The 14,555-nt window shown below is 50.6% G+C and overlaps 1 protein-coding gene across 1 annotated transcript in view; it reads right to left on the bottom strand.

Annotated features, from left to right (window-relative positions):
* Positions 1-2,200: 2,200 nt before the first annotated feature.
* The window catches only part of SF3B3 (splicing factor 3b subunit 3), a 30,470-nt gene continuing 18,115 nt past the window's right edge, over positions 2,201-14,555 (bottom strand). The window contains exons 16-26 of the mRNA XM_054198807.1: positions 14,189-14,311; positions 12,556-12,710; positions 11,239-11,413; positions 10,406-10,611; positions 9,296-9,452; positions 7,771-7,896; positions 6,530-6,742; positions 5,488-5,586; positions 4,890-5,033; positions 4,111-4,215; positions 2,201-3,116 (exon numbers count right to left, since the gene is read on the bottom strand). Of these exons, the coding sequence (XP_054054782.1) occupies positions 2,976-3,116; positions 4,111-4,215; positions 4,890-5,033; positions 5,488-5,586; positions 6,530-6,742; positions 7,771-7,896; positions 9,296-9,452; positions 10,406-10,611; positions 11,239-11,413; positions 12,556-12,710; positions 14,189-14,311 (1,644 nt within the window). The 3' untranslated portion in view covers positions 2,201-2,975. The remainder of the gene's footprint in view (positions 3,117-4,110; positions 4,216-4,889; positions 5,034-5,487; positions 5,587-6,529; positions 6,743-7,770; positions 7,897-9,295; positions 9,453-10,405; positions 10,612-11,238; positions 11,414-12,555; positions 12,711-14,188; positions 14,312-14,555) is intronic.

Below are 14,555 nucleotides of genomic sequence, written 5' to 3' on the forward strand. Positions count from 1 at the left end.
CCAGGGTGCCCACCCGACCCAGCTGGGTGGCCACAGGCCCCCGGGGTGCTTGGCTAACCACGCTGCACACCCCCAGGGGTGCCCTGCTCCCCCGGCACCGCCAGGGTGCTTGCTGGGCTGGGCCTCCGTGGGCACAGTTTGGGGCACTTAAAAGCAGGTGTTCCAGCACATGCCTGCAGGGGGGCCACTCTGCGGACAGGGGAGGTAGCCCAGAGCGATCCCAGAGGGGCCAGGGGATCCCTGGCTGCCTGCAGGCCAGCAGGACTCCCATTCCCTCTGGCCCAAGCCCACATCATCTTCTCAGGATGCTTCAGGGCTGAAGCCCTGCTAGCAGCAGGGATGGCGTGGGGAACAGGACACTGTCATGTCTCGTCCCTGTCCCCCCCCACCCCCGATCCCAAAAAGCCCCTTGGGAGAGCTGGCTGCCTCCTCGGGGCTGCCGGGCAGCCAAGGGGTCAGCGAGAGAAACCAGCTATCAAAGAGCGGGGTCAGCGCTCCCAGGGAAACGCGTGGGAAGGAATGCGCTTCTGCATGCGAGGAGAGTGCGCTGGGATTCCCCTGGCAGGGAGTCAGGGACACAGCCACCCTCCTGCCAAGCTCCCCCCAGCCCCGGGCACTGCCCGCATCACCCTCCCGGCTCCGAGGCCAGACGCTCAGCTCCGAGCCGGGAAAAGGAGCCGGCCCAGCTCCTCACCTCCCCTTTCCGCGAGGATTTTGCCCGCATCTGCTGCGGGGCGTTGGAGGAAGCCATTTAACAGCATTCCCTGCCCACGTAGTCATCAGCTTGGCAAGGCGGGATGGGGCGAAGAAGAGAAGGGAAAGTGCGGAGCTGGAGGGCGTTTTACCCTCCTTGGCTGCGCCAGGCTGGAAATCACCGCTGGGGCCTGCCCAAGGCAAACAGCCCCCGGCGCACAGCCTGGGCTACCGGAGCTTTGCTGCCAGGCAAGAGTAGGAGCCCAATACCCCTGCTGCTGCAGGGGAGAGCCCCCACTGGGAGACCCCCCCTCTGCCCACAGAAGCTGACGTAGCCCCCCAAGGCAAAGGGGGTCTGAGGGCCCCGGAGCAGCCTAGGAGGCTGGGGCTCAGCCCCGCAGAGGTTTTTTTGCCTTGTGGTGGAAGCCAGTTATTTACTCAGGCTTGGCCACGGAAGCAAAAGCCTTGTTTGGAAGCAGTTTGGAAACACCCTGGAGCTTCCCACGCCCCAGGTGCGATTTTGCCCTCAGGGCTATCAACGCACCAAACACCAAATTCTGCAGAAGTTCTCCTGAAAGGGCTCCCCGCTCCAGAGCCAGCAACACAGCATGGGGGAGGACAAGGGGCACAGGAGGAGGGCACCCCACATCCATGACAAGTTTAGCTGGTGCATGTAGCACTCCTGTGACACACGTGGCCCCAGTACAGCGCTGGGAAGGCAACACAAAGCCCTTGAGCCCCAGACAGAGCAGGGGTGGGGCGGGCAGCAGTGGCCGGGTGCCACGTTGGAGCCAAAGGGTGCAGCCCTGGGTTGAGCGCCTGCCAACACGGTCCCACAGAACAAGCCGAAGCAGCAGGGTGCAAAGGACAGGGCTCACCCTGCATAGCACCGGCTGCTCCACACCACTGCGTCACCAGGCCAGCGGTCACCCGCCTTTCCGAGCCCCGGGCCAGGGAGAAGGCCAGGGCCTTTGGTGGGATGGCATCCATCAGGGGAGGACTTCGCGTAAGCCAGGGAGCAAAGCTGAGAGAGGCAGCAAGACCAGGAAGAACCTGCTGCGTGGGCGAGCTCCGTTTGCAGACAGCACCAGAAGAAACACCTTCCTTCCCCCAGCCTTCCCGGCAGCCGGCTGCTCCTCCCAGATCCACAGCCATGCCCTGGAAGGGCTGGAGAAAGAGGAGCTGAGGAGGGGGGAAAAAGACCTTTCCCTCCCACCCTTTCCCCATACCCAGCTTTCTGTGTCCTGGGGAGGACCAGCTCTGGCTGCGGGACCCACTGCCGGGCTCGAGGCCAGCTCCAGGCAGGGCAGGGGGAGGGAGGGGCTCGCAGGCCAACACCTGCAGGGTCACAGCACAGCTCCGGCATCCGCGCAGGGCACAGGGTTGAGGGTGGGCACATTTCTGTACTCCTCCTCCACCCCTCCTGCTCCCGCCAGGTCAGCAACAGCTGCCGCGAAGGAGAGAAGCTCCAGAGTCAGGCTAGTTAAAAAAAAAAAAAAAGAAAAAAAAACACAAACCAGGCTTTTATTCTTCATGTGCTGCTCACAGTCACAGCTTGGAGACGCCGCTCTTGCCAAAGTTATTATGAAACAAATCAAGTCCCAGACTCAGGCCTCGCTCTTCCCCACCCCCAAGAGAGTCAACATTGTACAAAACTCTATTTACAGGGAAAACAGTCAGAAACGGTAAGTCCAAAAAAACCCCTTGCAATTCCGAGGAAAACGTTCGAGACGAGTGCGAGTTATGCCCTCCGTGCAGCCAGGTTTCCTACCGGCTGCTCCCAGCGCTGGTAGAAGCCCAGAGCTTCTCGCCACCGACTGCCCAAAGGAGCCTGGCAATCCTGAGTCAGGCCACAGCTGTTTCCTTTACCAAAAAGCTGCGAAATTGCAAAACCCACTTGATCCCACAAAGGCTCAGCTGGATCTGCCCTACGGGGCTTTCTCCAAGGCCAGCGCAAGACACCCTCGGGCTCCCCCATCCTAAAGGGGGGCCAAGGACATGGGGGCGAGGGTCAGCCCGCCCCCTTCCTTGGGGACTGCCCCAGAGGGAAACCCTCTGGTTGCAGCCAGAAAGTCAGGAGCCTTCACATAAGCAGTGGGATGTCTTGGGAGACCTAATATCTGATACCGCATTTACTGGAGTCACGTTACTTTGAAACATAAACCAAGAGGAGCAAACCAGTATTTAAAAAGGGGAAAAAAGCACGCATTCCTCCTCCCAACCGTGCTTGGAAGAGCGTCCATAGGAGCCCAGTGAGGAGCTCCGCTCCTGCCAGCTGCCGCTCAGAAAGCGTAGCGCGTGCGGATGTCTTCCAGCTTCTTGGACACCTCGGGTGGGGTCCGATCCAGCTCTTCGGCCACATTCTTCTGTTTGTTAGGCTCCATGGAGTTGAACTGCTCACACAGGTCCCCATCGATCACATTCTGGAGGGGCAAGGAGGAGAGCACTGAATCCACACAACACAGAGGCACTGAACCCTGCCTAAATGGGGAAAAATGGCAACAAACAGTTTGTTCCCAGGAGCTTCTTAATCCTGTCCTGGAAACAAGACCATGCTCGGTGACCTCATCTGCTGAATAGCAGCAGTTAGCATCAAATTAATTACTGGCCAGCTTGATTAATGAAGGAGAAACCCAAAAAGCCTGGGTGCAGCTGAAGAATCACACAAGGGAAGGGAAGACAGATCCGACTCTGGTCCAAGCGCTGTGCTGGGAAGGCTGGGGGAGGCTGCAGAAGATGACTGAAGGGCACCAGTAGTCAGACGCAAGACACCTTTGAGATCATGCAAGTTGCTCATCAGCCCCAAAACATCAAAATCTCATCAAAACCAAGAACAATCTCTGTGCCTGGACAGCTTCAGCCGCTGGGACAGTTCTCTGACTGATACTATATAGCTACTCTGGTCCAATACTCTGGACCCTGCTGGTCACAGCATTTAAGAGTCAACAACTTCAAACACAGCTCCTCAAAAGCAGAAACAGGCAGGGGCAGCCATCTCTTATGAGATTTTTTTTTCAGTGGTGGTGGAAAAATAATGTATCCCCCCCAGGCAACACCCAGTTTGACCCAGCCACGCAAACAGCTACGTAATGCTGCTTCTCCTGGTGGAAAAAGGAGATGCCCCGGCAAGTAGAGATGCACAGCTTGAGACCTCTGGGCTTAGGTCTCAAGACCAACCCTCAAAAAGCTCATTACAAGGGTCAAGAAACCAAAACAGTGTTAAGCGCTAAGCGCTGCTCTCCTTACAGAGTACTATTCAAGAGTTCAGTTCCTGCCACCAGCTACGGTTTACACTACCCCAGCCTTCCCACTGAACAGCAACTGCGACTTGCTTCTGCCAGGCCTCGAAGCAGTTCCGCGTCCCAGAGCAAGCCTCTGCACCCCCATGACCAGCTGAGCCTAAATACCCAGACCTACCTTCACCGGGAAGTAGTAGGAGCGGAAACTGAGATGGTCTCGTCCACAGAGAGGAGGGTGCTCAGACCGTAAGTGCATTTCCACATGCTGGAAGAAGTCGTGATCCTGGGGAGATTGAGAATCGCTAAGAGAACGGTTTGCCACTGGCAAGGCAAGATGACGCTCATCAGCCAGCTCTGAAACACTGCCCTTATCAGGTTCTGCCGGAGCAGCCGAGGTCACGGCCACCCCCTCGCCACTTCCCCCACCCGGAGCACCCACAGCAGAGCCGAGCAGCCAACTGTGCCACCTTGGCCAGCATCAGCCTGCCAAGAACCGGAGCAGCTGTGCAGCACAGAGGTGCAGCCCCAAGAGTGAACATCTTGGCATCCGCTGCTCCAGGAGGCCACAGCAAACGGAGCAGAGAATACAATCTTCGGGACTCGAAGCATCAGTGCCTGATCAAGAGTTTACAGGCTACACAAAGCGTGCCAAAGGATGCCTCCTCACAGACGCTAAGTCACCCAAGAGCTACTCTGGAGCACAAACAGATTTAGAACAGCAGTGCCAACAAGAAAAGCTCTCAACTCTTCACCGAGCCAACACAGAAGGAGGAGTTAACAAGCTCCTTCTCTTCCCTTGTGCATCGGAGCCTGTCCCACAGCCACAGGCAGCCTGCGTTTTCACGCGCTGCAGAGCCCTAGAGTTACTCTCAAGGAATGCAGCACATTAATATATTGGCTGAGGACGAGCACACAGAAAAGCAGCAGGTCCGCAGCATAACGATGGGGTTTGCATACCTCGTGGGAAGTAAAAGGGACCAAGATTCCTATCCCCCCTGACAAGGTGGTATAGACAAGAGATTCAGAGCCTCCTGGGATCAGCGTGGTCTTCTGCAAGGAAAGCACCGTCTCTCCCACGTGGTAATTCATAATCACTTCAGCCTGAAAGTTGAAATCACAGAAGCATGGTTTTTTCTTCAGCTTATATAAAAGCATCAAAAGGTTTGAGAGAGGAAAGCAGAATAAATTTGGCCACCTGCTAGTTCTGAAACGCCTTTCTCAAGAGGAAGTGCCTTCCACCTGTGACCAGATGGCAAAACTCAGCATGCTGCTGAATTCCCCTCTTGAGCTGGACAAATGGATGCAAGTAATGAGGGAAAGCAGGAAAAGAAAACGAGCGTGCTGCTTCAATCAGACATCACTGAATAGGCATCGGCCCGTGATTTCAGAAACTGAATTTGGCTCCCAGCAACAGTGCAAGCCGCTCACCCACAGCATGGTAGATGTGTAGAAGAAGAACTGCCAATACATCTCCCGGACGACACTGCAGAGGACTGCACAGAAAAGCAGCACTCTCTGTTCCCACAATAGCCATGTGCTTCCCGTGGAGAATTACCTTCTGTGATGCTCCGTTAAGAAGCCCCCTGTCCCAGAGCGCTTTGTTGCCTGTGGGATCCTCATCTACCTCATCGTTGGTGTTGGGAGGCAATCTCACCTGCGTTGAGAGAGGAAGAAAGAGTCAACAAGCTGCAGAGAAGCAGCAAATTATCTCTGGAGAATCACTGGGTCTTTGAATGACCACTGTTGTGGACTCTACAAGAATCACTTTATACTTCCACCAAAATCATCCATTTGCCCCTCCAACAAAGCCTTTAGAGTTTAACAACAACCGTGCTGTCAAGACTCATGGCCCATCACTCAAAAGCTTTGGCAGGACCTCACGACTGGCCCCTGCTCTGTTCTGGCACTTGCAGATCACCCTGGGAGGTATGGTCAAAACGGTTTGAAGGTGGTTCCCGCTAAGGAGAAAGTTTGATGGATGTGGGGCAGGAAAACCGAAGCGGATTGATTTGTGTGCGTCAGCCAAATCCTGCAGGCGCGGTGTCTGACACTTGCTGAACTCTGCACTCCAAAGCACCCGAGCACACTTCAGAAAGAGATCAAAGCTCTGGCAGAAAGACCATCTATTCTTTCCTCCTCCCCTGCTGAAATCCATCCAACTGGGGAAGTGTCAGCACTGACAAAGCCAACTTTCAAGAGGAAGTGACAGAGAAAGCTAAATGCCAGCAATGAGGTTTAGCCAGGGAAAGTAAAAGTGATAACCCTGGCGCCTTCTCCTGGGCCCTTTCACAGTCAAAGCTTCGTTTCAAGCCTTATTCACAGCCAGTTTTGGGGCAATTTCAACACAAGTTATTGAACACTTCAGAAATATGGTTTTTGAACTGATGATGCTTTAACTTGTGTGCTTTAATTAATAAACTGATAAACTGCAGCCATCTGCTATGACGACAGCTAGTCACCCTTTAAAAACAAGTGAATGGTACAGGGCGTTGTCTCCAGCGAAGCAGAGACTGTCATTCTTTTAAGACAAATCATGGATGTTTTAAGGAAAAACACGTCGTGTCCAAAAAGCCCTAACTTATCCGAAGCACACTCACCACACAGATGTTGCCAAACTTGTCTGCTCCAGCCACAGTGTCATAATCCAGGAGAGTTGCTGTAGTGACCCACCGGGGGTAAGTGTCATCAGCAAAGATGATGAGCTGGTTCTCATTCCTTTTGTAGCGCACCCAGATGAAACTCTCCTGAACGTCTGAAACAATCACTCTGTGCCCAATGGTTTGGATCCCACAGATGTAGTTGGCAATGTGCTTTTGAGAGAGAAAGGCCAAAACCTGAGTGCTTCAAACAGGGAAGCATAACCCACTAACACTACCCAGCTCCTACTGAACCACTATTTTCCCCCTGTGATCCATGGTTCACTCCCCATTTCCCATCTTCCCCTCCAAAACCACCTCTCATTTCTGGCATGCTACAGCCCCAATCTAAATACACTGTCAATACAGGGCCCCTTGCAACCTAACATCCACCACGCGTCATTCTCAACCTGCTGAACACCTGTAACGTCCAGAGAACAAGCACTGCTGGTGAGCCTATGAACTGAGATGTCAGGGACAGTCCTGGCAGCAGGCATTGCTTCAGTGTCCCCTCACTACCGTGGTCATGAAAGACCCAAGAAGGAAAGCTTCAATTTTTTATGTGAGTCATATTTTAGGAAAAAAAAAAAAAAACAACAAAAAAACCAAAACCAACCCCAAACACAAAACAAAAGACAAAACACCCAACACACAAAAAAACGTTCCCCTACAAGCTCCCAGTCTGCCTGTGAGCTTGCTGGAGCTCCTTTGTGCAGTAATGAGCAACTGGCACAGGTTCCGCAGCTTGCACGACACAGGGGAGAAGCACGCAATTAAGAGCTAGAAAACCATGCTTCTGTCCCCAGCCTACTGATCACCTAACCTAAGGAAACATTTTCAGCAGTTGTTTTGTATCCGGGTAAGACCTCTCACATTTGCAGCAGATGGCCACGGCCAGAGTCTGTACAGGCTTGTGAAACTCCTGCACATGTCCACTAACAGCCTGCACTCAGCTGGTACAAAAAAGGAACCTGTAACACTACTATCCGAATGCGTGCCTAGAGTGCAGAGAGGCAGCACAAGAGCCGGGTCCAGCCAGAGCTGCCGACACTGCTGCAGGTGCACGCACCCAGCGCACACCAGCTCTGCGGTCCAAGTGCACAGACACACTTGGGCTGGAGTAGCAGCTAAACCCTTGTTTCTTTCCTGCTGCAAAGCATCACTCCAAGTTAACAGCCCTGGTGAAGAACAAAAGCCAGTACCTTATTCTCGCACTTCCGAAGCAGTTTCTTCTTGCCCAGGTCATAAACGCGCAAGAGCTTTCCAACTCCAATTAAGACTCTACCTTGGAACGGAGCAATGGCTGCGGGAACCTCCTCCACAGGGGTCTAGAGAGGGAAGATGACAACTGTGAGACCCCCATTAACAGAGCTAACCTTACACCAAGTTTCAGAATGGATCCAGCTAATGGCTCAGTTGAAGCTTGCTGGCCTGCGCCAAGGCTTTCAATGCAAAAGGCTAATCACAATCTTCTTCTAAAGGAGGGGCAAAAGGTCAGTCCTCTGTAGGTCTTTCAACAGCAGCACATACCACATGTGGTGCTAACAGAGCTCTGGGTACTACACAGACAACACACTGCAGTGCACCTGAACTGACGTGTTGGACTGCTGTAAGAACCTCACACTGGGCAAGCAGCAAAGGCAGGCAAGGATCTTGTTGCCTTGGTACTTAGTTTTGCTTTATCCTCAGCAAAGATTTTCTGCTTTGCCTAAATCCATCCAGATTGTCTTGTTTTTAAAACAAAGGCATGAATCTAATTCAGCCATCTGCCACTGAAGCTGCCTCTGAAGAACTGTTACATCTGAACAATTACAGCGTGCCCGCAATTCCAGTAACTCAGACAGGGCTGAAAAACCTCCTACCACTCAGTAATCCAAAAGCATCGGCCACAGCAGAGAATAGGAATATGCAGAAAGCTTCCAGTTCCAGCATTCCCAGCTTGGTTGCGCTGGCTAAGAGAAGTTATTTCACATCACCAGCTCTGCCAACTTCCAAGTGGGTGTTCAGTGGCACCAGAAAAGGCCCTCGTCCAGCACAGAACCCACTCGTTGCATCAGGACTGTAGGAAGTGAATAAGCCACAACATTCCTTTCCACGTGCTCATCTGCTCAAATCTCAGCCATGCTGGAAGCACATGGGAAGGAGAACAGAATTCTGTTTTAACGGAGTTCTGCTGAAACCCTCGTTAAAGCCCCAGAGACCTGTCAAGCAAGTCAGTCACTAGGCGACTAATCATTTCTACACTCAACCAAAACAGCATCAGAGGAAAGATGACATCTCACACCAGCTTCATGTGGCCAGCCAAGGACTGAGAGCCTTAGCACCAGGGCTCAAGTGACCCGAGTACAAATTCACTTTGTAAACAAGTGCTCAGAGCAGCTCTCTGAGCTCACATTCTCCCCTCCCTAACAGGGGCATGAAAAACACTGCTCCTTTCCCATTTACCCAACTAGATGGATAAGACTATAGCTAAGGCCAAAGGACTGAGACTCTCCGGAGACCTGTGTTCAATTCTCAGCTCTGCAAAAGATGTCCTGAGTGATTCTGGAGGAAGCAGTTTATTTTCTCAGAGGCTGCTGTAACAGTGTGTAACATCAGCATGACGCTCTTGCCCAGAATTCACTGAGTATTGCAATATCACTATAGCATTCCGGGTGAAATGACAGCTATTTCAGTACTGCCTGTAAATGACCCAGTCACCCAAACAGGCCTTTTTATCCCTCTCACCTTGTGCAGAAACTCCAGCTTCTCACCACTATTCACCAGCTTGTACGTGTAGACAAATCCCCCAGCAACCGAGCGTGGGTTCAGAATCAGGTCCTTGGCGACTCCCACCAGCACGTACCACTCATCACCGGTATTGGAGAAGCGGCACACAGCCACGCTGGGGATGACAAGACATGGCAGGAGATCAGCGTGATCACGACACAAACAAATGCTGCACACGGGGACTGGATTCCCTGACAGCACCACTTGCACCCCGCCTGGCAGAAATTTGGGAGTCCACACTTCCAACACTGACATTTCACTTTCAGAGGTCGTTTTTTTCTTCCCTGCAGGAGTGTTTAATGCAGATTCTTTCATTCTTCCCACTCCTCATATAAAAAGATGTGCTCCAGCTGTCACACGTGCCCAAAGCATTACTTTTATGCTTTCACAAGCTGGACACTGCCTAGCAGCGTGCAAAGCTCCACTAGAAGCTGTTTTTCAAAGGGTGTTACAATTTGAACATGTACCTATAACCTTCCACATCTTTCAGTGTTATTTCCTGCCCGGTGCCTAGCTCAGCCAGGCTGGGAATCCTGGACAAAACAGGATGGAGTCAACCTTTTGGACCAGCATGACCTAACTCCATTTCACCTGCTGCGACACTTGCTGCTCTTCATGGTTATTGTGTTGGTCTTCCCCTCCAGTCCCTCTGACGCTTCCTTTCCATCTAATATATGCTCAGTTTATCTGGATGAGAAAGGGAAGTGAGAGATAGCAGTACATTCTCTTGTTCCCGGCTCTCTTATCTTTCATTTACATGCCCGTGTTGTTCTTTAAGCACTGGGGTCCAGCAAACATCTGGAGTGCCAGGCTCTTAATGTCACATGAAGACAGATCGGGGTGGGAAGGGAAGGAAAGGCAAGACAAAAGCTTTAAGCATGTGGAAATCACTTCTGGAATTTCAAGCCAGTCTCCTGATAATATGCTGCATCTGGATTTCAACTCAGTAACAGCTGAGCAAAAAAGAAGGAAATAAACCACAGAATCACAGAATCTTCATGGCTGGAAAGGACCACATAAGACTCATCACAAGCAGAGATTCTTGCTGCTTCTGGCAATGCTCCTTACCTGAAGGCAGCTTCGTTCTGCTCTAGCTGGACCAGATCTAATGTGTTGCCCTGGATGGGGTTCATCACCCTGATAACAGAGGCCCACTGTCCATTCCCTGCCTTGGGAGCACCAAAGATGGACTCAGGAAGATTCTCGTTCAGAAACGCTGCAGCCATCTCTGCAGCCAACTCCCTCTCATCTTCACCCGCAGCCTCCACCATTTCCTACGGCACATTAAAGGACAGGAGAAAAGAACAGCTCAGTGGGTTTCCTTTCCAGTCATGCTGATGCTCTGCATAGAATATAGCCTCCCTGTTTCCCCTAAGCCCAGGTGTTCCAGGGCAAGGTACTGCCTGTGAAGACATAAAAGCCATCAAATCCCAAAGCTTCCACCCACCCTGAGCTTAGTCCCAAGGGAGCCTCTGCAGCTCAGAGGACAGCAGCATCAGCTCTGCCCTCTCCCAAGGGGCAGTTGTCTCGGGAGCTATTTCTCCAAATCAACAACTCTGGAAACAACAGTGAGAAGAAAATAACCCGCTGCAATCCAAACAAGCAAATCCAATCAAGCAGTCCCAGAAAACCCAGAAAATGGTGTTACAGAAGCACGATTGTCCTCCAATATGTGGTTCTTAAAGGCTGCCATAACAACATACAAATAAAGGAGCATTGGGAAGTAGGGTATTCTGCTGAAATTTGCATTTTGAGGCAAATCTTTGCTCCCTTCAGCCCCTGCATTCACACAAAAACTTGCAGGCAATGGCAGCCAGGAACTAGTGAGCAGGGAGGATTTCCAGCTGCAGAAGTCACCTCTGGGGAACGGATGAGTGCACCTATCCCCCCACCCCAATTACCTCAGCCATTTGCTGCTTTCTCTGTGCCTTGGTGGCCTCAGTGTAAGCGTTGTGGTCTGTCTCAATGATGATCAGGTTGTTGCTCTCTGGGTGAATGACAAATTTTCGGGGTGTGTACTGCAACGGGAAGGCAACCTGGTTGAAGACTGCCCCCAGCTTCTCCAGTGCCAAAATCCTGGAGGACAGAGACGTGTGTTAAGCAAGGTCTGAAAGCAACTGTCCAAGAGAACACGACTGGAGTTGAGATTTACATCTGTGAAATTGGCTAGTGCTGGAGAGGAGCAGCACCTTTCTTGGGCCAGACAGCAACTAGCAAACAGCTCCAGAGAGAGGGGCAAAACCAGCATCCTAAATGGGAGTTTATGCAGTGGGACGGGTGGGCTCTGCAGCGCCCCTGACTCGAGGGCTCTCACTGTCCCAGAGCGCGTTCCGAGTGCCTGTCCCTTTTGGATTGGCTTCTGCAGTGCTGAAACAAGTCTATCCCAAGAGGAACAAAGAGCGCACGGGAGATGCAAAGTGCACATTTGGGGAACACATCACCTGAATCTAAACGTGACACAGACTTTGACACGTAATCAAATGCTCCTCAGAGACACTTTAGTTAACAGAGTATGAAAAATGCAATGCCAAGTCTTTCTTCCTGTGACTTGCCAGCTGAAATGCCAGTTCTTCTGGCATTTGGTGACTAAAAACCACAAGTCTCTCCAGAAAGAATGACTCCTTTAACAGCAATGAATGCTGTAATATTTCAATGAGGACAGATATGAAAAAAGTGCCTGTTCAAGTGCATAAAGCAGAGCTCCTGAATTTGTGTTCCCCTATTATTTTCATGTATCTTTTTAATATCTAAGCTGAACTTTAAAAAGCCAACAAATACACCCCCTGTCATGCCTCTGATTTCTTAAATCATGTGGCTTATTTTCTGCAAAGTAACCAATTCAGATCACAAACCACAAGATTCTAATACACAACAGGTTCACATTTATTAAAGGCTTCCCTCCTCTCTAAGGACTGGAGAATTTAAGGATAACTTGAACTACATTTGTTGTTAAAAAAGCTGGAAGATACAAATCAGAGCAGCGCACCCTATTTCTTTCTGACAGCAAACTATCCTTGTATTCCATTTGTTTTCTGAAATCCATCCAAGTGTTTCTATCAAATCATTATCCATAATCAATTAACCTTAAAAAAACCCCTTAATTCTTAAGGTAAGTCTCTTTACCTCTTTCCTTTTGAATGTCTAGTGGGAATTCACCACCCCTCCCTCTGCCTGGCAACCTGGCCCAGAAGCGTTTGTTTTCCCCCATGGGTTCTTACCTCAATGTGTTTGTGGAGATGGCTACAATGCCCTCTGGGCACTGCTCAGAAGCAAAACCAGACGCAAACTCCAGTGTCTCATAAGACAAGGGAGTCAGGTGGAAACGCGACTGATAGGAATAACTGAGCCAGGAACGGCTTGACATGGCCAGCACCTGGGTAACACAGACAACAAATTTATTAGGGCTGGGGATGGAGACAAGCTCACTCCTTGCAACTTGAATGGATGTACAGTGCCAGACTCTGACCCACTACAACAAGTGAATTCTTGCGGGTGGACTCCACCCAGTTCAGAGCATATCTTCAGAGATACTGCTTGCTTTCAAGAGACAGTTTTATCTCAAAATTGCGTATGGCACGAAGCGGAACTTTAAAGCACCATCAAGACAATGAATACTCAAATTAAGGTGCAATAAAAACTGTTATCTGTAAAAGCCAAGATCAACAAATACTTTCATATCTCTTTTTTTTTTCCTTTTCTTTAAACAATAGCATGTTCTAATGGGAACAGGTCTTTTAAAATAAATATTTACTGCTTTGTCACAATCCAAATGCTGTAGCACTCTAAGTGAAATTTACTTAAAATAATCAGTAGCCAATTTTCAATCAAGTTAAGGGAAACAAAGGAAGCAGATAGACTTCTAAACTCTTCAGCCTGTTACATTTGGCTAAATCAATTTCAGGGCAACTTTACTTTCTGCCTGAGCAACAAAAACTGGAAGTACACTGAAACACTTACAGGCTACTCCAAGCCCATCGCTGACTGGCCATAAGCAGTATGTTTTTTCTCCCCATATTGTGACACAAGGAACCAAGACTGGTCTCAAAGTAGAAAAGCACTCAGCTGTTCTAGAAGCATTCTCTGCCAGAGCTGCAAAGCACCTCATCTCCGAGTTACAGCCGGCAGAGCAGCAGGAGCAAGTTAAAGAGATTCACCCAGTGTACCATAACATTAGAGCAGAGCTCAGATTCCCAGATCCAGCCCCCTACGCTGACCGGCAATATTTCTCAACTCTGAAGGTATCATCCAAAAATGAGTCAAGGAGGGGGTGGCTGATCTCCCCAGTGCCACATCAAAAATGCTGGAAATGGCACTTCTGATGAAACACATTCTTCCCTCTATGCCAAATCCTGCAAATATTTTCCTTGAACCATGCATGGCAGCTGTCCAGGCCCTGGCCCAGCCATTCTCAACATGCACAGGGACGGTCATCAACTGCATCAGGCAGTCAAGGGGTAAGATTTCTTTCTGCATGGGGCTCTTTCTGTCCCTGCGCACTAAGGCAGGCGAGATTTTTCAGTGTCTCTAAGCCCAAGAATCTGCTCAGAGCTTTCCAGACCTGCTGCAAAAAGAGCCTATGGGTCAGATAAGTCCTAGTTCAAAGAAGGCAGGGCAGCACTACACATTACTTCCTAATAAATAAGGGGAATACCAAGAAGAACAGGGCTGTTTGTAAAAGAACAAGCTGTGAGCCAGGCAGCTCCACAATGAAGTCATTCGACTACCCACCCTTACCCAGAGAGTCCTGCTGTGCTGCAAGGATGCTTCCCCACCCTGCCCACCAGTAAGGAAAACCGGGATGCTGCGCCTGGGGACTGGATCTGCACCCCTCTGAGAGCTCGCCTCACTTACCGCCTCTTGGCCTTGCATTCGCACTCGGAAGAGTTTCACAGGCCGCGAGCCAAGGTATCTGGTCCTGGTATCGGAAAGGTCGCCAGTAACAGGATCCAGGACAGTTCGCAGCAGTACACCATTCTTGACATCAGCAAACCAAAACGTTAGGTCAGGATTACAGATAAGGAATAACAAGCTACAGCCATTACTCAAAACAGAGACTCAATTTCTGAAGAATTAGGTGTTTGTTTTCCCAGCTTCCAGTACAATTCCCTTCTACAACCACACTCTATCTAAATTGGCTCTTAGTATTAAAAAGCATAGCTCCTGCATGCTCCTGTAGGGCAGAAAGGAATTACCGTAAAACAAACAAACAAACCACACA

This window comes from Rissa tridactyla, chromosome 4 (genome assembly GCF_028500815.1).
Source record: "Rissa tridactyla isolate bRisTri1 chromosome 4, bRisTri1.patW.cur.20221130, whole genome shotgun sequence".
In the NCBI taxonomy this organism is placed as follows: domain Eukaryota; kingdom Metazoa; phylum Chordata; class Aves; order Charadriiformes; family Laridae; genus Rissa; species Rissa tridactyla.